This window comes from Globicephala melas, chromosome 20 (genome assembly GCF_963455315.2).
Source record: "Globicephala melas chromosome 20, mGloMel1.2, whole genome shotgun sequence".
NCBI lineage: Eukaryota > Metazoa > Chordata > Mammalia > Artiodactyla > Delphinidae > Globicephala > Globicephala melas.
The window spans coordinates 40296324-40316147 of record NC_083333.1 but is presented as its reverse complement, the minus strand read 5'-3'; the positions used below and the strand labels follow the sequence as shown (position 1 = coordinate 40316147).

The 19824-nt window shown below is 55.1% G+C and overlaps 2 protein-coding genes across 4 annotated transcripts in view; one reads left to right on the top strand and one right to left on the bottom strand.

Moving 5' to 3' along the window:
* LOC115843775 (signal transducer and activator of transcription 5B) overlaps positions 1-1572 on the bottom strand; it is a 72537-nt gene extending 70965 nt beyond the window's left edge. Inside the window, exon 1 of one of the 2 annotated variants that reach the window (XM_060291043.1) lies at positions 1436-1572. The gene's annotated coding sequence lies outside the window, so the exon portion shown is untranslated. The remainder of the gene's footprint in view (positions 1-1435) is intronic. The other variant, XM_060291044.2, reaches the window with a different exon arrangement.
* Positions 1324-19820, top strand: LOC115843677 (signal transducer and activator of transcription 5A). 2 transcript variants are annotated; one of them, XM_030839916.2, is made up of 19 exons: positions 1324-1565; positions 2381-2518; positions 2822-2978; positions 4157-4246; positions 7137-7311; positions 11662-11792; positions 12001-12152; positions 12625-12780; positions 13190-13369; positions 14669-14756; positions 14851-14973; positions 15305-15397; positions 15837-16043; positions 16641-16735; positions 16821-16951; positions 17384-17539; positions 18082-18133; positions 18407-18514; positions 19514-19820. In XM_030839916.2, exons 2-19 carry the CDS (start codon positions 2391-2393, stop codon positions 19674-19676), a joined length of 2385 nt encoding a protein of 794 aa, XP_030695776.1. In that variant the 5' UTR covers positions 1324-1565; positions 2381-2390; the 3' UTR covers positions 19677-19820. The 2 variants fall into 2 exon arrangements, with proteins under 2 accessions (XP_030695776.1, XP_030695774.1); XM_030839914.3 differs by having other exon boundaries at positions 1325-1565; positions 2364-2518.
* Positions 19821-19824: the final 4 nt, after the last annotated feature.

The following is a 19824-nucleotide window of genomic DNA, read 5'->3' as shown; positions in this document are numbered from 1 at the left end:
TTTTCAATTCCTTTCCTTGCGATCCTGCCAACTGAGATCGTGACCACACATGGAAGTGTGTCGGGGGTGGGAAGGGGAGACAATGCAGCTTCTGCAGCCTTAAACGTCGGGTTTTCTCTGAAGTGAAAGAATGAAAGTGGGGCAGTAGTGAGCGGTAAGAAGATGGGGGGCACATGAAGGGGGGGAAGGAATGGAGAGAAAAGGGCAGGTCCAAGAAGGAATTAGGGCGGGAGGGAGGGAGGGAGAGGAGAATGATTGCCCCCAGTACATGAGGTCTTGGCCCAGCCGGCCCTGAGTGGGCTGCCAGACTGGCCCCTCCCTTGGTGCTGCCAGTACCAGCTGCCAGGCATGGGGGTGGCCCCAGAGGAGAGGGAAGCTGGGTAAAGGGAATGGAAGGCTTCCAGCGCAGCCTTGCCCAACTCCACAGGCCCCGTAGGGGGGCTCTCAGGGAGGGGGCTGGGACCCAGGCAAGGCTCAGGGAAGGTGTTCCCTGCTCTGTCAAGGCATATAGGCAGTCCTAAGCTTGTGACGATTCAAGACACCCCTCCCTGGACTTTCTGAAGACAGGACCAGCCTCAGATGTGACTGGGCTGGGGTGAGTGGAGAGGCAGGATCATGTATGGACCATAGGCTGCGGACTAGGCCCTGTGCCCACTGTGGGACCCTACGCGAGCCCCCTCCCCTCTCTGGACCCCATTTCTTATCTGCATAATTTCAGGGGGTTGAAACATTTGCCTGCCAAGGTTCTTTCTTTTTTCTACTGCAGGCGGGGGTGCACAGTGGCGGGAGTGATGGAAGGAGGGGCGGTGGGGGCCCCCTGGGTGAGCTGCCTTCTCTGGAATCCCCAGTCTTTCCCCTCAATACGCTTTGTCTCTGAGATTACAAAAGCTGTGTCCCCAACCCACACAAACACACACGCGCACACACGCGCACACACGCACACACACGCGCACACACGCGCACACACGCACACACACGCGCACACACGCGCACACACGCTAAACTTTTTAAATCTAGAGACTCAAAAGAGGACAAACGCCCGGGCTGGAAGGCTGGTCCAACCCTTCCCTCCTCCCTTTTTACAGATGAGAAAACTGAGGCCCTGCTTTGGGATTTCCGGAGCCCGGGATTTCCCAGCCCTCCCACCCTCATCCTCCAGCCACTCCTGCGCCTCTTGCTCAGCACGGTCCGCGGCAGCTCAGCGGGGCCGCCGGCGAGGGCTGGCTGGGACTCCCGGGTGACCCGGCCATCGGGGCAGCCCCTGTGCTCGGCGCCAGCCCCGCCTCGCTGCCTGGGGCCCGGCCGCGGCCGCCGCCGCTGTGCACTCGCCGGGGAACTAGCCACCAAGGGCGGAGGCAGGGAGGGAGCGACCGAGGCTGGGAGGGGTGTTGGCGAGAGCTCGCGCGCTGTGTATGGTCTATCAGAGGCAGCTGACCTTTAAGGAGGAAATCGCTGCTCTCGGCTCCTTCCTGTAGTAACAGCCGCCGCCACCGCCTCCGCCGCCGCCAGGAGCCCGGGCCGGGAGCGAGCGTCAGCCCCGCAGCCGGACGGCTCTGCGCGACCAGGTGGGTGGCCCGGCCGCGCGTCCCCGGCGGCGCGCGCCCAGAGGGCGCCCCTGGCTGCTGCCCCGGCCCCTTCACCGCGGGACCCAGAGCCCGACGGCCGTAGGGGTGCAGGGGACGGTCCCCGGGACCGAGAGGGAGTTTCGGCGCAGCGCGCAGCGCAGACGAGAGACGAGGGACGCGGGACGCTGATGCAGGGAGGGGGCCGAGGGTGGACGCCATCCTCGCCGGCAGAGGGCAGGGGGCGCTGTGGGACTGGACAGTGGGAGACCTCGGGGCACAGCCTGGGGGACGAAGCCCAAGAGAGGGAGTGTCTGTCTCCTCAGCCCTCTCTCCTTAACCCCAGCCACGTGCTTACGGTGACAGAGCCGTCCGGTGGGAACCGTCGGTGGCGTTGCCCAAACGTTGGGCTGGAATATCCCCCGTTCCCAGAAATGGGGACTCGGGGTTCGAAGCAGGGTGGGGGGATTCTTGCAGCCCTCCCCAGAGGGCCCGTGGGCCTCCGCCATCAAGTTTCTCTTTCAGTTTCTAGCTGTTCCCACCCCGGGGAAGCCCCGGTGGGGCGAGGGGAGAGGAAGAGGGGGAGGGCACCTGCCTTTCGGGAGCCCCTCCCCAAGCCTCAGCGGGTTCCTCGCTGGAGGGAAGGGCGGCCTTCCCCTCCTCACCCTCTCTCTTCCCGCACAGGAAAGCGTGTCTGTGGGAGGGGAGGGGCCGGGCCTGACCGCGGTCCAGGGATGGGTGGGCATGGCAGGGCCAGGGGCAGGCCCAGCCCTCGCCTCTAACAAGGAGGCGCCTCTTCAGCCCTCTGCTCGCGCTAGGTGAACGGACATGGCGGGCTGGATCCAGGCCCAACAGCTGCAGGGAGATGCGCTTCGCCAGATGCAGGTGCTGTATGGGCAGCACTTCCCCATCGAGGTCCGGCATTACTTAGCGCAGTGGATCGAGAGCCAGCCGTGGTAGGTGCCCCTGCCTGCCGCCATCCAGGCCCCTCGGCCTTTAGGTCTCCTCTTTGTGGTTTGGTGAGATTCTGGTCCTGTCTGTCCTGCTCTGTGCAGAAGGGGCTGTGTCCTTGGGAAAGGGGAACAGGGAAATGGGGGTCTGGGATTGGAGAGGGAATGTTTCTAGACTCTGGTGCCTGTGGAGCTGCCAGGAACAAGTCTTGTGGGCACGAGCCTTGGATTTCCACGTCCCTCTTGGTGCCTGACCTCCATGCCCAAGGAGGCGTCATAGTAGGCTTCTCTCTCCTGCCCTGCCCCAAGGGATGCCATCGACCTGGACAATCCCCAGGACCGACCCCAGGCCACCCAGCTCCTGGAGGGCCTGGTGCAGGAGCTGCAGAAGAAGGCTGAGCACCAAGTAGGGGAAGATGGGTTCTTACTGAAGATCAAGCTGGGGCATTATGCCACGCAGCTCCAGGTGGGTATGAGCTTGGGGCCACGCAGCTCCAGGTGGGTATGAGCTTGGGGCCACGAAGCTCCAGGTGGGCGTGAGCTCCGGGCCATCTGCAGGGTGCGGTGTCCGCCTTCTCTTTCCAGCACCAGAACCCCTGGTTTTTTTCCTGGTTTGGCCACTGACTCACCGTATGTCCCTGAACTTATCGGCGACCTTTCTGTGCTTCGATTTCCCCCACCCCCTCTTTCTAAATCAGACCTGTCAGATTCCCCTTAGCATATTATAGAGCAAGAGGTGGGGCGTGTTTGTCCCCAAGAGAAGGGGGATGGGTGAAACTGCATTCTGGGCAGATCAGCAGAAGGGATGGGGTAGAGCAAGTCAAGATTCTGTTGTCAGAGAAAGGAATACTGACAGGTTCTAGAAATGAGGCAACGAGGCGGCCACACATCCCTCTTGCGGCTCTTTTAAAGGCTTTTCAAAGAGCTGCTGAAGTCGCGTGCAAGAGGAACAGAGTTGTCCTGGAGCCTTGAATTAAGGTTTTGGATATAAGGTGTAGCTTCTCCTTCACCTGAGGATGCGGGGGGAAGGAGTATAGGGGGGAGAGTGGCAGCAGGAAAGGGGTGAGTGTGGTAATCATAGCTGAGCATTTGTTGGAACTCACTTGAATATTTAGAGAGCCCTTCTTAAATACCAGCAGCAGGGTGCCAGAAGAATAAAAAGTCCACCCCAGAAGAGGCAGGAAACACGAGAAACTTGGTGGGAAGAGGGGAGCAGATTAGGAACCCAGGGCCAGGACTACAGTGGAAGTACCTTGACCTTGGCATTAGATGCCCTAATGAGTCATCTGCTCAGTCGTTTGCCCTCTGGACAAGTACTTAATCTCTCTGAGCAGCAGTTTTCTCATCTGTGAAATGAGGATAACAGTTTCTGCTTATGTCATAGGGTTTCTATGATGCACAAGTCAAAGGCGATGGCAGATTGGAAGTGCTTTGTACACTGTTTCTAATGCACTGCAAACCAAATATGAAGATCTGCGAGGGGAAATCAAGTCCAGGAGAGATAGAGGTTCTGGTGACAGTTCCTGAGGCTTCCCAGGGAAGCTGAGGCAGGAGCTGGAGAAGAGGAAGGGGTGGGCGTGGCTCTGCAATGGTCATGGTGGGAGCAGAGGATGGCCACTGACAGCTGCTCTTGGATTCTTTCAGAACACGTATGACCACTGCCCCATGGAGCTGGTGCGCTGCATCCGCCATATTCTGTACAATGAACAGAGGCTGGTCCGAGAAGCCAACAATGTGAGTGTCCCATGGGTTTGGGGAGAGGTTTTGGGAAGTCCTTCTACCTGCTTTTATATGTTTTATAAACACTGGCATGAGAAAGCAGCAAAGAAATAAAAGACTTGGGCAAGTGTGAGAGGCAGTATCACATGCAGGTGTAGACGGACACCCGATCCCCACTCCCCGGCTTCAGTCCCTGGCTCTACTACTTACTAGCTGTGTGACTTAAGCAAGTTACTTAACCTCTCTGAGCCTCTGTCTTTTTCTATTATAAATGAGGACAGTCACAGTATCTACCCTATAGGGTTATTGTGTGATACTATGTGGGCAAAGGATAGACAAACACAAATGAAACAGAAAAGGAAGCCCTAAAAACACACATACACGTCAGGAGATGCAATCTATGTCAGTCAGTGATGGCATTACACATCACCAGGGGCAAGATTTGTCATTCAATAAATGGGGCTGGAGACAAAAGAAGAAATATCCTCCGGTGTGGTCTATGAGGGGAGGCAGAGCCGAGGTCTATGTCAGAAGAAGTAACCCGGCAAGCTCAGAGAAGCGAGGCCTAGCGAGGCAGAGCAGGGACTTGTCCCCCATGTTCTGAAATCATAAAGGCATCAGACATTGCTTGGACAATGGTACAAATGGTATATTATCTGCAATAAAGCAAAATGAATTTCATAAAATGATATCCCATAGGTAAAGACCACAGACTAGTGCCTGGAGCGAAGTCATATTTTTTATTCACTTGTGGTGGAGACTGATTGCAAGAATTTGAGAGTTCATTCAGTAAACATTTATTCAGGTCTTGCTGTGCATCTGACACTGGACTAGGACGGGAAAAACAGATAAAGTCCTGGTCTCCACCTAAAGGGAATTCAGGCGATGATAGATTCTTTAGGTGTCAGCTGAGTGCTAAGCGGGCCTCTTTGGAAAAAGGGTCCAACTCAGACTGGAGCAGGCTGGCTGGTGGAGGGGAGGGTGTCCTGAGGAAAAGGATGCCCGAACTACGGTGGGGAAAGAGGGAGGAAGGAGGCAGGATGAGTGTTCTAGTCAAAAATAACAGCAGTATATGTGAGGGCAGGAAGGCGCGAGCCACCTTATGACATTCGAAGAACTGTAAGTGTTCAGTGCTACTGGGGAGAAGGGAGCCAACTGGGCAGAAGCCAGGTCACAGAGGGTCCACTGGTACAACTCTTGACTTGGTGCAATTACAGAGCTATCTGTAAATGTACAAATGAGTTCGGCTGCAATTAAGAAATACGTGCCTACGATGCAGGTCATGGTTGGGGGGAAATAATTGTTCTCCCAGTCATCAAGCTGTTCTTCAACACCTCTGGTGTCCTGGGCCTTGGGGATTTTGTGGTGCACAAGACAGACAAGGTCCTAGGCCTTAAGGAGTTCACATCCTAGTACAGGGAGGCAGACAAGAAAGAACATGCAGGCTTCCCTGGTGGCGCAGTGGTTAAGAATCCGCCTGCCAATGCAGGGGACACGGGTTCGAGCTCTGGTCCGGGAAGATCCCACCTGCCGCGGAACAACTAAGCCCGTGAGCCACAACTACTGAGCCTGTGCTCTAGAGCCCGTGCTCTGCAACAAGAGAAGCCACGACAATGAGAAGCCCGCATACCGCAAGGAAGAGTAGCCCCCGCTTGCCTCAACTAGAGAAAGCCCATGAGCAGCAACGAAGATCCAACACAGCCAAAAATAAAAACAAATTAATAAATAAATTTAAAAAAAGAAAGAAAGGGGCTTCCCTGGTGGCGCAGTGGTTGAGAGTCCGCCTGCCGATGTAGGGGACGCGGGTTCGTGCCCCGGTTCCGGGAAGATCCCACATGCCGCGGAGCGGCTGGGCCCATGAGCCATGGCCGCTGAGCCTGCGCGTCCGGAGCCTGTGCTCCGCAATGGGAGAGGCCACAACAGTGAGAGGCCCGCGTACCGCAAAAAAAAAAAAAAGAAAAAAGAAAGAAAGAACATGCAAGAAAAAGACACCTTCGGTAAGGGAGGTCCTATTTTAAATTGGCTCGTCAGAGAGGGTCACTCTGAAAAGGTGCCAGTGGAAGCGCCCGCAGGAAGGTTTGGTGCCGGAATGTTCCAGGTGATGGAACAACAAATACAAAGGCGCTGAGGCAGGAACACGCTTATGTATTCAGGAACAGAAAGTAGCGGGTGTGCTTGGGCAGCAGTGGTGCTGCGGGTAGGGTAGGCAGAGGCCATCGGCTAGGGCCGTGGAGGGTGTGGAAGGAGTTTGGATTTTATTCTGAGAGCAGGTCATTGGAAAGGCCCTAAAGACTTGGTTGAAGGAATAGATCCGACCAGGTTAGTTCAATGACTGGATCCACGAAGCCCTTGTGGATGCCTCCCCTGTCACTTCACTTGGGGTCTCCAGGATGCCACCTGTGAGCGGTTCACCCTCTTCCCTCAGTCACAAGAAGGTCTCGAGTGAGGACACAGATGATGTGTGTTCACACAGCCTTGTCCCCCACTGTGTCCCCAGCACCTAGCACAGGTGGCATCGTGGCATCGGGTCAGCGAATGACTACGAAATGAGGGGTCATCATCATTAGTAGGAAAACCCAGGTAACTCCTGGGACATGTTGAGTTCTAGTCTCTCCAGAGAGAACCCAGATGGCCCCTGTGTGGGATACTCTGGTGGAGGTTAGAACTGCAATAGAAGTTTCTTCCATGCTTTATGAAGATGCCATAGTCTGCCAGGTCACCTGTTTCTCTTCCTCCACCCCCATTCTGGCAAATGACTCTCCTTCTGACTCAAAGTACCCTTCCTTCTTATTCTAGATCTGGCATCTGGTGTCTGTAGTGTTGGCGTTCCCCAGGGCCTGAGGTTTTCTGCCATCCTCACTGCCCAGTTTACTGCTGCCCACACTCTCCCCTGATATGTCTCCAGGGTAGTTCTTCTTCTGGGATCCTGGTTGATGCCATGTCCCAGAAACACCTTCAGATCAACCAGACACTTGAGGAGCTGCGACTGGTCACACAGGACACAGAGAATGAGCTGAAGAAGCTGCAGCAGACTCAAGAGTACTTCATCATCCAGTATCAAGAGAGCCTGAGGATCCAGGGTGAGGCTGGTGTGGGAGGGCAGCGTGTGTCTGGGGGACGGGAGTGAGACCACTTTGTGAACTCCTGCAGGGTTGGGGCTAGATCCACGTCCGTCTCCCCAGAACCTGATCCAAAGCTTGGGAGGAGTAACGTTCCCAGTGATGGAGCCCCTGCTATGGGCCAGGCTCCAGGCTAAAACCTTTGCATGCATTATTCACTACAACCTTTACAACAGCCCTAAAAAATAGGTAGTTGTATTATTCCTGTTTTGCAGATGATAAAACTGATGTTCAAAGAGAACACGTAATTTGGCCTGGGTTTCTTTAAATTTATTTTCTTTATTTTTGGCTGCATTGGGTCTTCGTTGCTGCGCGTGGGCTTTTCTCTAGTTGCAGAGAGCGGGGCTACTCTTCGTTGTGGTGCGCAGGCTTCTCATTGCAGTGGCTTCTCTTGTTGTGGAGCACGGGCTCTAGGTGCACAGGCTTCAGTAGTTGTGGCACACGGGCTCAGTAGTTGTGGCTCACGGGCTCTAGAGTGCAGGCTCAGTAGTTGTGGCGCATGGGCTTAGTTGCTTGGGCTTGAACCCGTGTCCCCCGCATTGGCAGGCGGATTCTTAACCACGGCGCCACCAGAGAAGCCCTGGCCTGGGTTTCTTGCAAGTTGCAGAACTGGATCTTAACTAGAGATATGTCATAAAATCATTATATTTTAACCAATATTCAGTGAATATTTCAATGAATGAATCAATGAAAGAATGAAATATGAATGAATGAATGAATATGGACAAAGTGTTCCCCAGTCAAAGGGAGGACTTAGGTTGGGAGTCCCCTGGTTGAACCAGGCTGGGGAGAGGAGGAATGCCCCTTCTTGAGCCTAATAGGAGGTAAAGATGGGAGGAGGAGGTGACAGTGGAAAATTCTCCTGTCTCCTAGGTCTATAATTTGCTAGTGACTGCCATGATAAGGGTGTAGGGAAAGAAAAATTAACTCAGAAGAAATTCACCCCAGGTACACTTTTAAGAGTCTTGAAATGTGGCTCATCTTCCTTCACTTCAAATTGACCCCAGAGCTGTACCACCCCATTCTAGTGAGAACAAGAAGTATCAAACTGCCTTTTCCTTCGCTCTTCTATTTTTGGTGTCTTAAGGTAGAACCATAGGTCATTGATTTTAGACCTTTCTTCTTTTCTAATGTATATATTCAGAGCTATCAACTTCCCTCTCATCAGTGCTTTAGCTGCATCTCATCATTTTGGATATGCTGTATGCTCATTATCATTCAATTTGAAATGCTATCTAATTTCTCTTCTGATTATTTTACCCATATACTATTTAGAAGTATATTGTTTAATTTCCAAATATTTTGTGTTTTTCTAGATGTCATATCATTATTGATTTCATTTTCATTTCATTGTTAAATTCCACTGTTGTCAGAGAACATACTCTATATGATCTCTTCTTGTAAATTTATTGAGACTTGTTCTATGCCCCAGCATATGCTCTGTGTTGGTGAATGTATTTTGTGGACTTGAATGTATGTTCTGAAGTTGTTTTATTTTAAGATAGCAATAATAAATTCAATAATGTTAACATATATAACATAATATATGATGTTAACATAATAAAGTTAAAAAAACCCACACCAAATTTAGTGAGTAGAGTGGCATTGCTTTACATTTTTGCAAATCTCTTTAATGTTAGGCTTAATAGGAGATAGCTGGAGCTGGCTTTCAGTCTGTTGTAACATCACATATCTTGTAACCTCTAGAAAACTCTGCTGTATGCTTATAAGTGAATAAGAGAAAAAAAGGTAAATAAGGTCCTATGACTTTATGAAAATAGTCCTGGCTTGGTGGACCTCCTATAAGGGTCTTAGGAACCCTTCAGGGATCCTTGGTTCACACTTTAAGAATCACTGATATATCTTTATTGATTTTTTTGCCTAATTGTTCTATCAGATGCTGAAAGAGAGGTATCAAAATCTCCTATAGTATTGTGTAATTTTCCAATTATTTATGTAAATATTTCTTTTATGTATTTTTGAAGCTTTGTTATTAGATGCATATACATTGAGAATTATTATGTCATTCTGATTGATTGACACCTTAATACTTACGAAATATCTTTCTTGAGCTCTGGTAACACTCTTTGCCTTGAAGTCTACTTTATCAGATATTAGTATTACTCCTCCAGCCTTCTTATTCTATTTTTAAATAGAAACATATTTTTATCCATGCATTTTAACATTTGAAATGTAGACAACATATAGTTGAGTCCAGCTTTTTTATTTATTCTGACAATCTTTGCTTTTAATTAAGGTGTTTAGTCCATTAATATTTAATGTAATAGCAATTGAGGTCCCCATGTTAATATTTATTTTGTTTTGTCCCTTTTCAGTATTTGTTCCTCTGTTCTTCCTTTTAATTGTTTAAATTTTTTAAGATTCTATTTTAATTTAACAACTTAAGCTTTCCTCCTACCTTGCCCTGTCAGTGTTTTCTGTACTCTGAGACTAGCTCATTGCCTGAATCATAGCAGCTGTTGAGTAAATGTTGGGGGAATAATTCTAGCAGCTCTTCTTCAGATCTGAATCCGTCCCAGACTGACCCGAAAGAAAGGAAGGCCCTCCTGCTACATTAGGGAGCAGGACATTTCAGGCTATTATTTCTACCCAAGGCCGTTGACTGGTTGACAGTATTGATGATCCTATTCTGGGGTTTTCTGTTTCCTACTTGTGAGGTTGGGTTTCGATTCTGGTTTGGGTTTGTCCCCATCGTGCAATGTCAGTTCAGTCTCATTGATCAAGTGCACCCATCAGAAACACAGACAACTGATCCGTGTGTGCAAGGGAAGTCTCAGCTCCCTCCAGTGGAGCAGACATTGCCTCAAGTGTCCTGGCGTCCTTCCCAGAAGCTTCTCCAATTTGCCAGGAGAGACCTAAGTGGGTCACTTGCATAAGGAGGCTGGGCCTGGTGTTGGGATCCCCACCACCTCCCTGTGGGCGGCAGGATTCCGAGGTGGCTCTCCAGATTCTTCTGCTGTGTTCCTTACCTGCTCCGTCCCCCGCAGTCATGTGAGAGCCATGTTTCTAAGTTCTCTTCTAGTTCTGGGCCTTCCTGGCTGTCTAGGGTTGCTTTAGTGTGTCCTTAGTTGCTTTTGTGCGTCCGTAGGGCAGGGCCTCGGTCAGTGTGACATGGCCCTCAGAGGCCTGCCGGGAACTTGACCAAGACCTGCTGACTGACGCTCTCATCTTCTTGACTCAGCCCCAGTAAGGACCGTGGGACGTTCCAAAAGCCTATTGGTGGGGGTAGGAATGCCAGCATCTAGGATGGTGATTGCCTGTGGAGGGAGGGATGGGGATGCCGGCAGGGGAGGGTGTACAGGTGCTTAACTGTGGAAATGTCTACTTTCTTAAGCTGGCGTCTTGGTACACAGGTGTTCCTTGTATCATCCTTTCTATCAATACTTGCCTAGGTCTTAAGTATTATATAACAGATTTTTTGAAAAGGCCTCGTCAGTGAGGCCTCGTTACCTTATTCCTGCCATGGATGAGATGCCTGACAGCTGGTGTGGAGAGAAGCTGCCTCCCTCTCTTGAGAGAATCTTGCTGCTTTCGTGTCCCCAGTGGCCCTGGACACTCTGTCTCCCTCCCTCTTCCGGCTGGTCTGCTGAACTCACAGTGACCCAACCTGGACAAACATGTTAGGCCCCTTCAGCACCTGGAGAAACCCCCCCCCCACTTCCCCGAGGAGAGGCTGCTGCGCTCAGCCCCGCGGAGCAGGGCCTTCCCGATGCGGCTTTGTCCTGTGAGCTGCTCCACCAGCCTTTAATCCCGTCCTGTAACCCACTGACCGTGAGGACTGACTCTCACCTGGAGCTGATGGTGCCAGGCAGCTTCCTGAGTATTTTCTGCATCATTGCTCATTTAGCGTCACAGCAGCCACTGAGGCAGGTGCCGTGATTCTCCCATTTTACACCTGGGGAAGCTGAGGCATGGGAGAGTGAGGTGATTTGCCCGAGTTCACCCGCCTTTTAAACGGCGAGGACACACTTCAGACCAGGCAGGGTGGCTCTAAGCCGGCCCCCGCGTGGGGAGAGGAGGGCTGGGCGGGCAGGGAGGCCATGAGCTGGCTCCTCCCCAGCTGTACCCCGAGCTTCCGTCTCCCCACTCCCCAAGGGGAGCTCAGAGTCGGGGGGCCAGGGGACAGAGCCCACTCATCTTTGGGCGCCATGGCTGTGGAACCCTGACTGGCCACTTGTCAGCTGTGTCCCCTCCAGGGTTTTGCCTCCAGAACAGGTGAGTGCAGTTCTGCCGGGCTTCCAGCTGGACCCGGGGAGGTCATGGTTGTGGGTGTCCTGTCCCCTCCTCCAGCTCAGTTTGCCCAGCTGGCCCAGCTGAACCCCCAGGAGCGTCTGAGCCGGGAGACGGCCCTCCAGCAGAAGCAGGTGTCCCTGGAGGCCTGGCTGCAGCGCGAGGCCCAGACGCTGCAGCAGTACCGCGTGGTGAGTGGGCTCTGCGTCCCTCCCCTCCCGGGCGTGGACCTGAGGGAGGGAGAGAGCCAGGAGGAGAGCAGGACCCAGCAGAGCAGGAGGCCAGAGCCTTCCCCCCTGTGTGGGCACGCAGGGCAGAGCAGGTCGGCAAGGGGTGAGGGGAGGCCCTGCGGGGTGTTCTGAGAGCCCAGAAGGGCCGCTCCCCCCGCCTGCCCCACAGGAGCTGGCTGAGAAGCACCAAAAGACCCTGCAGCTGCTGCGGAAGCAACAGACCATCATTCTGGATGACGAGCTGATCCAGTGGAAGCGGCGGCAGCAGCTGGCGGGGAACGGAGGGCCCCCCGAGGGCAGCCTGGACGTGCTACAATCCTGGTAGTGGGTGTGGGGGGCCAGGCGGGGGCGGCAGGGGCTCAGCGTGGCGCCACCGGCTGCAGTCCTGCTCCTGTGTTTCCGTGAGCAGCCGGCTGCCTCTGTCGGGGCACAGGTCTCATTTCACCAGTGGTCTGGTTCCTGATGCAGACTTTGGTGCCCCCGTCCTGTGCCACCTTCCCCGGGAGGGGCGTCCCTGGGTGAGGGAGTGGGGTGGGGCCAGGTGTGCAGAGCGACGCTCAGGCTGGTTGGACTCAAGTCAGGGTCGCTCCTCCTGTGAGTTTCTTTGTGTTTCTGGAAGGCAGGGCAGCCGTGCTCTGCTCAGCGGACAGGCCGGGCGGCTAAGGCGCCGAGCCTTCCTGGGGGTGGAGCTGGGTCTGGGCCTTCTCCCCAGCCTGGGAGCCTTCTGGCTTCTGGCCTGGAGGAAGGGGCTGAAGGCTTTGTCCTTCCCTTTGGCCTCGGGGCTCCCGTGCAGGTGTGAGAAGTTGGCGGAGATCATCTGGCAGAACCGGCAGCAGATCCGCAGAGCTGAGCACCTCTGCCAGCAGCTGCCCATCCCCGGCCCCGTGGAGGAGATGCTGGCTGAGGTCAACGCCACCATCACAGACATCATCTCAGCCCTGGTGACCAGGTGATTGCTGCCTCTTGGCCTCGCCCAGGCCCCATCCGGTTGGCCTGGGTCGCGGGCAGCAGGCTCTTTACAGACAGGGCGCTCTGGCTTGAACCCTTCCGTCTGTGCCTCACACCCTCATCCCATCCCCCTCTGTCGCCTGTTGCTGTGGCCTCTTGCGGTTCACCTTGCCCGGTTTCTCTCGTGGACATTGTATGGGCTTGTTCCCCCCATTTCAGCTGTTGAGTTCATCTCACTGCCTCCCCTCCTGCCAGCTCCCCCGACTCGCAGTGGCCCCCCCGGGACCGGGGGCTGTGCCACAAGCCCTTCCTTCGCCTGCTGTGCCCCGCGCAAGGCGGCCTCGCCACGCGGAGGGAGGGAGCGGAGCGCCGTCCCCTGAGGCGTCACCTGGTCACTTGTGTCCCCGCAGCACGTTCATCATCGAGAAGCAGCCCCCTCAGGTCCTGAAGACCCAGACCAAGTTCGCAGCCACCGTGCGCCTGCTGGTGGGCGGGAAGCTGAACGTGCACATGAACCCCCCCCAGGTGAAGGCGACCATCATCAGTGAGCAGCAGGCCAAGTCGCTGCTCAAGAACGAGAACACCCGCAAGTACGTTGCCCTGCTCCCATCTACCCCTCCCTCAGCTCAGCCTCTGTTCTACAGCAGGCGTCCTGGGTGATGGGGACAGCATGGCCTCCCCCTCCGAAACCCTTTGTCCTGCACTGCGATGTGGCCCCGTGTCGCTCCAGTTCACTCTGTCTGTCCTGGCGTACACTTCGCACACATAGTAAATCAACAAGGATTTCGCTGCTGGGTGTCCCAGGACCTGTGCTGAGCACTGAGACACAGCTGTGATCCACACAGAACTTGGTCCTGTCCCTGCCCAACCTCGAGACAGAAAATTAAAATAAAGCAATATCACAGCGCCTGCAGTACGTGGGTAGTCAAGGAGGGCCTTTCTGAGGATATATTTGAGTGGAGACCTGAATGAGAAGGTCAAGAGTGTTTGGGGAGGGCTTCCCTGGTGGCGCAGTGGTTGAGAGTCCGCCTGCCGATGCAGGGGACGCGGGTTCATGCCCCAGTCCGGGAGGATCCCGCGTGCCGCAGAGCGGCTGGGCCCGTGAGCCATGGCCGCTGAGCCTGTGCGTCCGGAGCCTGTGCTCCGCAACGGGAGAGGCCACAACAATGAGAGGCCTGCGTACTGCAAAAAAAAAAAAAAAAAGAGTGTTTGGGGAGATAGGAAGGGCAAGTACAGAAGTCCCGAGGCAGGCACTGAGCGTACGTGTTCAGCAAACAGACAAGGCAGTGGGCTCGCTTGTCCTGAGTGAGGCCAGGGAGGTGGGCAGGGGTTGATCTCGGGAATCTTTGTAGGCTGTGGTCATGATTTTTATCTCAGGTGCGCTAGAAACTGCCGAAGGCCCCTACATCAATCTTAAATTATTTATTTGTTTATTCATTCATTTATTTATTTATTGGCTGCGTTGGGTCTTTGTTGCTGCCCGCAGGCTTTCTCTAGTCGTGGCGAGCGGGGGCTGCTCTTCGCTGCGGTGCGCAGGCCTCTCATTGCGGTGGCTTCTCTTTGCTGCAGAGCATGGGCTCTAGGCACATTGCTTCAGTAGTCGTGGCACGTGGGCTCAGTAGCTGTGGCTCGGGGGCTCAGTAGTCCCCACATCAATCTTGATACCCAAGGAGTTTCAGTGATGGAGACACAGGCCCCACCCTTGGAGACTTTGCTCAGGTGCTCTCAGGTTGATGAGAAAGTGAGCCCAGGGACACTCGGAGAAATGCTCTTAGGGGAGGGGCAGGGGCTGCTGGCAGGGCTTTCTGGAGAAGTCTGGGCCCAGGGTGCAGACAGGGTGGTGCTCCTGGCCTGGGTCCAGTAGAGATGGGTTCCTCTCTGCTTCGCAGTGAGTGCAGCGGAGAGATCTTGAACAACTGTTGTGTGATGGAGTATCACCAGGCCACAGGCACCCTCAGCGCTCACTTCAGGAACATGGTGAGGACTGGGCCCCGCCCACGGAGGGAGGCCTGCCCAGAGCCGAGTCCTCTAACCAGCGGCTTTCTCCTCGTTCCCCTCTGACCTCCTGCAGTCGCTGAAGAGGATCAAGCGCGCTGACCGGCGAGGCGCGGAGTCCGTGACAGAGGAGAAGTTCACGGTCCTGTTTGAGTCTCAGTTCAGTGTTGGCAGCAATGAGCTTGTGTTTCAGGTGAAGGTGAGACCCGGCTCCCCGTCTCCTTGCAGGCTGCCCGGCTGGCTTGGGAAAGCCAGAGACTTGAATCCTCACACAGGCTCAGTCCAGTTACCCCGTGATGCTCTCAGAAAACCTAATGTCACCCTGCTGGTGCCCATTTGCGAGGTTTTAAGCCCGCACCAGCCCGCAGAGTTTAGGCAATGGGCCAGGAAGAAGTGTGTTGTGTTTTTTGTTTGTTTTTGGTTTAGTTTTGCTGGGAGGGGCTTGAGGAATGAGGGTTGGGGGTCTCCCCCTAGAGGAGGGCAAGACGGTGGTCATATGCCCTCACCCCTCATTCCCTGGATTCCCGTAGACCCTGTCCCTTCCTGTGGTTGTCATCGTTCATGGCAGCCAGGACCACAATGCTACTGCCACCGTGCTATGGGACAATGCCTTTGCTGAGCCGGTGAGTCCCCATGAGACCCTCACCTCGGCCCCTCGGAGCTTCCCAGGGTCAGCCCCAACCCCAGGGCCCCTGCTGAGTGGTCTTCCCCAACGCTAGGGCCAGACCAGAGGTCAGGGGGCAGCTGGTGTGAACAGCCTGCCCTCGGCATGTCCTAGGCTCTGTCTGGGCTCTGGGTCAAGGGACTGGGGTCTCCTAGGTCTGTGAGCGTGGTCTTGGGGTTCTGGTCCCTGATCTCTCTCCCCAGGGTCCTGGTCTGGGTCTCCATCCCTGTATGCCCACCCCTCTGCCCCTGCCCCCAGCCTTTCTTTCCCTTGCATTTTTGTCCCCTTTTCTGGACCTTTCTCAGTCCCCTCTACCTCTTGGTATCTGTGTCTGTGTGTGTGTAAATATCTCCTACTCCCTCAATCTGCCTTTTTTTCCTTTCTTCTCTCCCCACCAGGGCAGGGTGCCGTTTGCAGTGCCTGACAAAGTCCTGTGGCCGCAGCTGTGCGAGGCGCTCAACATGAAATTCAAGGCCGAAGTGCAGAGCAACCGGGGCCTGACCAAGGAGAACCTCGTGTTCCTGGCGCAGAAGCTCTTCAACAGCGGTAGCAGCCACCTCGAGGACTACAACGGCATGTCCGTGTCCTGGTCCCAGTTCAACAGGGTGAGGGACGCCGCCCGCTGCCTGCCTGGGACCACCCTGCCACCCTTCCCCCACCTCACACACAGGTTACTGCCCCTGGTCAGTGGCCCCCCCTCTACCCCCCTCCCCCCTCTTCTACAACCAGGAGAGACGGGGGCTAGTACCCCAAGGAACGCAGGCAGCCATGAGAGCCGAAGCAGGACGATGGAAGGAACCCGGAGCTGGGAGTCAGGGTCCCTGGGCTCTAGCCCTCGATGTGTTAACTAATTGGCCAGGCCCCTTCCCTCCTCTGTGCTGCGCTTTTCCCATCTGTAAAGCGAAGGGGCTGGGCAGGAATAACTTTGGAGGTCTTATCCAGCTTGGACAATTCTTTGCACCTCCGGCCCCCACCCCGTGGGGTTGTCCCGGACCCCTGTGTCTGCGAGGCAAGAGGCCAGTGTACTCTCTGGTTCCCTAGGATATGAGCAGGGGCTGTGGCAGTTTGCTGGAGTGTGGGGCAAGTCGGATGAGGAACTGGGAGAAGGTCTGGGTGAGGACAAGAGGGCACTGAGTGTTCCCTGAACCACCCGTGACGACGGGGGCACAAGCCCTGACTTGGGGTTTCCTGGGGACTCTCAGGAGAACTTGCCAGGCTGGAACTACACCTTCTGGCAGTGGTTCGATGGGGTCATGGAGGTGCTGAAGAAACATCACAAGCCCCATTGGAATGACGGGTGAGAGGAATGGGGTCTGGGAGGTCATGGGCTCAGGGGACAGTGGCTGCTGCCAGCAGTGACACTGTATGCTTGATGCACCCAGGGCCATCCTAGGTTTTGTGAATAAGCAACAGGCCCATGACCTGCTCATCAACAAGCCCGACGGCACCTTCTTGTTGCGCTTTAGCGACTCAGAAATAGGGGGCATCACCATTGCCTGGAAGTTTGACTCTCGTGAGTTCCCTACGTGCCCACACTCTAGCCCCAGTGGCCCTGTCTTCCATTTCCTCGTTGCCTATTCTCCATCAGGCCTGCATCCTTAGAAGGTATCCGGTGGGAGACATGGGAACTGAGCTTGGAGGGTGGGAGGAGTGTTGCTCAGAAGCACTTTCCCTCTCTGTTGTTTTCCACTGGGGAGAACCTAAAATCATTGGCCTCCTGGACTCCAGAACTGCCGGGCGAGTCCTTCTCTGCCCTGACCCAGCCTTGTTGGTATCTGCTTGCCCGTGGTCATTTCATCGCCCTATGCCGAGGAGCACAGGGGTGGGGTTGCCGTGCAGGCTAGTAAAAGCCCTGATGTCTCTGCAAGCCTGCCCTGAAGCCCCACAGCTCTGATCCTCCTCCCCAGGGCGGTGGGTTGTGGGAATGAGCTTGGCCTTTTCACAGCTGACCGTAACCTGTGGAATCTGAAGCCGTTCACCACGCGGGACTTCTCCATCCGGTCCCTGGCCGACCGGCTGGGGGACCTGAGCTATCTCATCTACGTGTTTCCCGACCGGCCCAAGGATGAGGTCTTCTCCAAGTACTATACTCCTGTGCTCGGTGCGTGCTGCCCAGATACTCCCGGGGCTAGGCAGTGGGGACGCCCCAAGAAGAGCCGAGGGGCCGTTTCCCCTGTGGGTGTTTGTCGGTGGGATGGTGCAAGGCACGTGGAGAGGATTTCAGGGCTCACAACTGAAGAAAAGGAAAGCAAAACCTCTGACCCAGCTTTCTTCCCTGCAAAGCAAAACACTGAGTGGGACTCACTTCTGTGCCCTTGGAGGAAGAGGCTGCAGGGCTGGGGGAGGAGCCGTAATGCAAACCCACAGATAGTGCACGACTCCCATCTCGATCAGCTGCCCTTACCACTCTCCACCCTCAAACCTACCCTCAAGTTGAGTGTAGGAAGCAAAATGAGACTGAAGCCAGGGCCTGGGTGGTGTTTATTGTCAGCGGGTGTTTATTGGGAATCTGTGGGAAATTTCATCCCTGCTGAGGCCGCATGGCAATGTGGGGGGAGGCAGACTGCATAGGTGGGTTTCCACTCCCCTGGGAGCTCCCAGAGACTTCAGTTCTCATCACCGTTCTCCCCCCGCCCTCGGCAGCTAAAGCAGTGGACGGATACGTGAAGCCACAGATCAAGCAAGTGGTCCCTGAGTAAGTGTCCCGGGTCCAGCTCTGGTCTCCTGCTGCCTCTCTTCTCCTCTCACCCCCCCCCCCCCCCCGGCACTTGGCTCGCCTCACCCCTCACCGCCAGCCCTCCTGGGGAGGGAGCTGGGCTTGGTCACCAGGGCGTCGGTACCCAGGGCCCCGCTCCTGCAGCCAGGGCCCCAGGCTCAGTGGGCACTCTGTCCTTCCGCACCTGAAAAAGACACGAAGGTGGCCCCCGAGCCCCTCGCCGCTGAGGCTGTGCTCTGCTTCCTCTCGCAGGTTTGTGAGCGCCTCTGCGGACTCTGCCGGGAGCAGTGCCACCTACATGGACCAGGCCCCCTCCCCAGCCGTGTGCCCCCAGGCTCATTATAACATGTACCCACAGAAGTAGGTTGTGTTCTCCTGGGGCTCCGAGGGGAGGAACTGGGCACTTGGCCTCAGGCTGGGCACCAGAGGGCTGGTGGGCAAGGAACCCAGAGCTCCTCTAGGTCGGAGATCACCCAGGCCAGGCCGGGCTCTGGCACATGCCCAGGTGCAGGGTGGGTGAGATGAGCCAATGAAAAGCATAGAGCATTTTGAAACTACACGTAGCAGGGTCCTTGCTCTGGTGCTGACTAGCTGTGTGACCTTGGGGAAATTACTGAGCCTCTCTGATGCTCAGTCTCCCCATCTGTAAAATGGAGGCAAAAAGACCTACCACGTGGGACTGGGGTCAGGATTAAGTGAGAGAGTGCAGGTAGAGCATTTAGCCCAGATGAGACTGTTATAAGGGCTTGATACAGGGTAGCTATGGATGGGGTAGTTGTTCTTAGGAGCTGTGTGGGAACAGGGTGTCAATTGCTCCTCTCTGGAGTTCCCAGAGAAGAGAATTAATTCTCTTCCAAGCTGTGGGTGGCCTGCTGCCGTGGGATGACCGCAGGCTTGGACGTCACAAAGACCGGAATTCCAATCCTGACTCCACCAGCCAACCAGGTGGCCCTGAACAAGTTTCCTAGCATGACTGAGTCTCAGTTTCTTCCTCTATAAAGTGGAGTAAATACCTGCCTTATGGGTAGCTGTGAGGGTTGGTGTAACGTGGTTGAAAGGCCCAGGCCTTCATAGGTGCTCAGTGAATGGTGCCTGGGGTTTCACGGGTAGCTCATTCACCCAACTACCTCATTCCCCTGAGATCGCTCCATGAGGTTGTGAGCGATGAGACTAGAACTGGGGTGTCTCCCAACAAGCCAGTGACTGACTTATTCAACGTGGGGTGTGAGAGTCTAGCCAGAGCGGGTCCTGCTCCCATGAGACTCTGGTCTGAGTGGGGAGCAGGCTGGACGCTGTCCCCCAGGAGCTTGGGGCTGTGAGGCATGCCAGCTCCCTCTGACGTCCCTCTCTCTCTACCAGCCCTGACCCCGTCCTCGACCAGGATGGAGAATTCGACCTGGATGAGACCATGGATGTGGCCCGGCACGTGGAGGAACTCTTACGACGCCCTATGGACAGTCTGGACCCCCGCCTCTCCCCGCCTACGGGGCTCTTCACCTCTGCCAGAGGCTCGCTCTCGTGAATGTTTGTTTGAACCCTGCACTTCTCTTTGGAAACGTGCAGGGTTCATATTCATTGTGGTTTTGTTTCTGTATCGCTGTGCATATTGATGCCTTTGCCGGCAGCACGTGTCCACATGCATATGCGCACGTTTGTGTACAAGGTGTGCC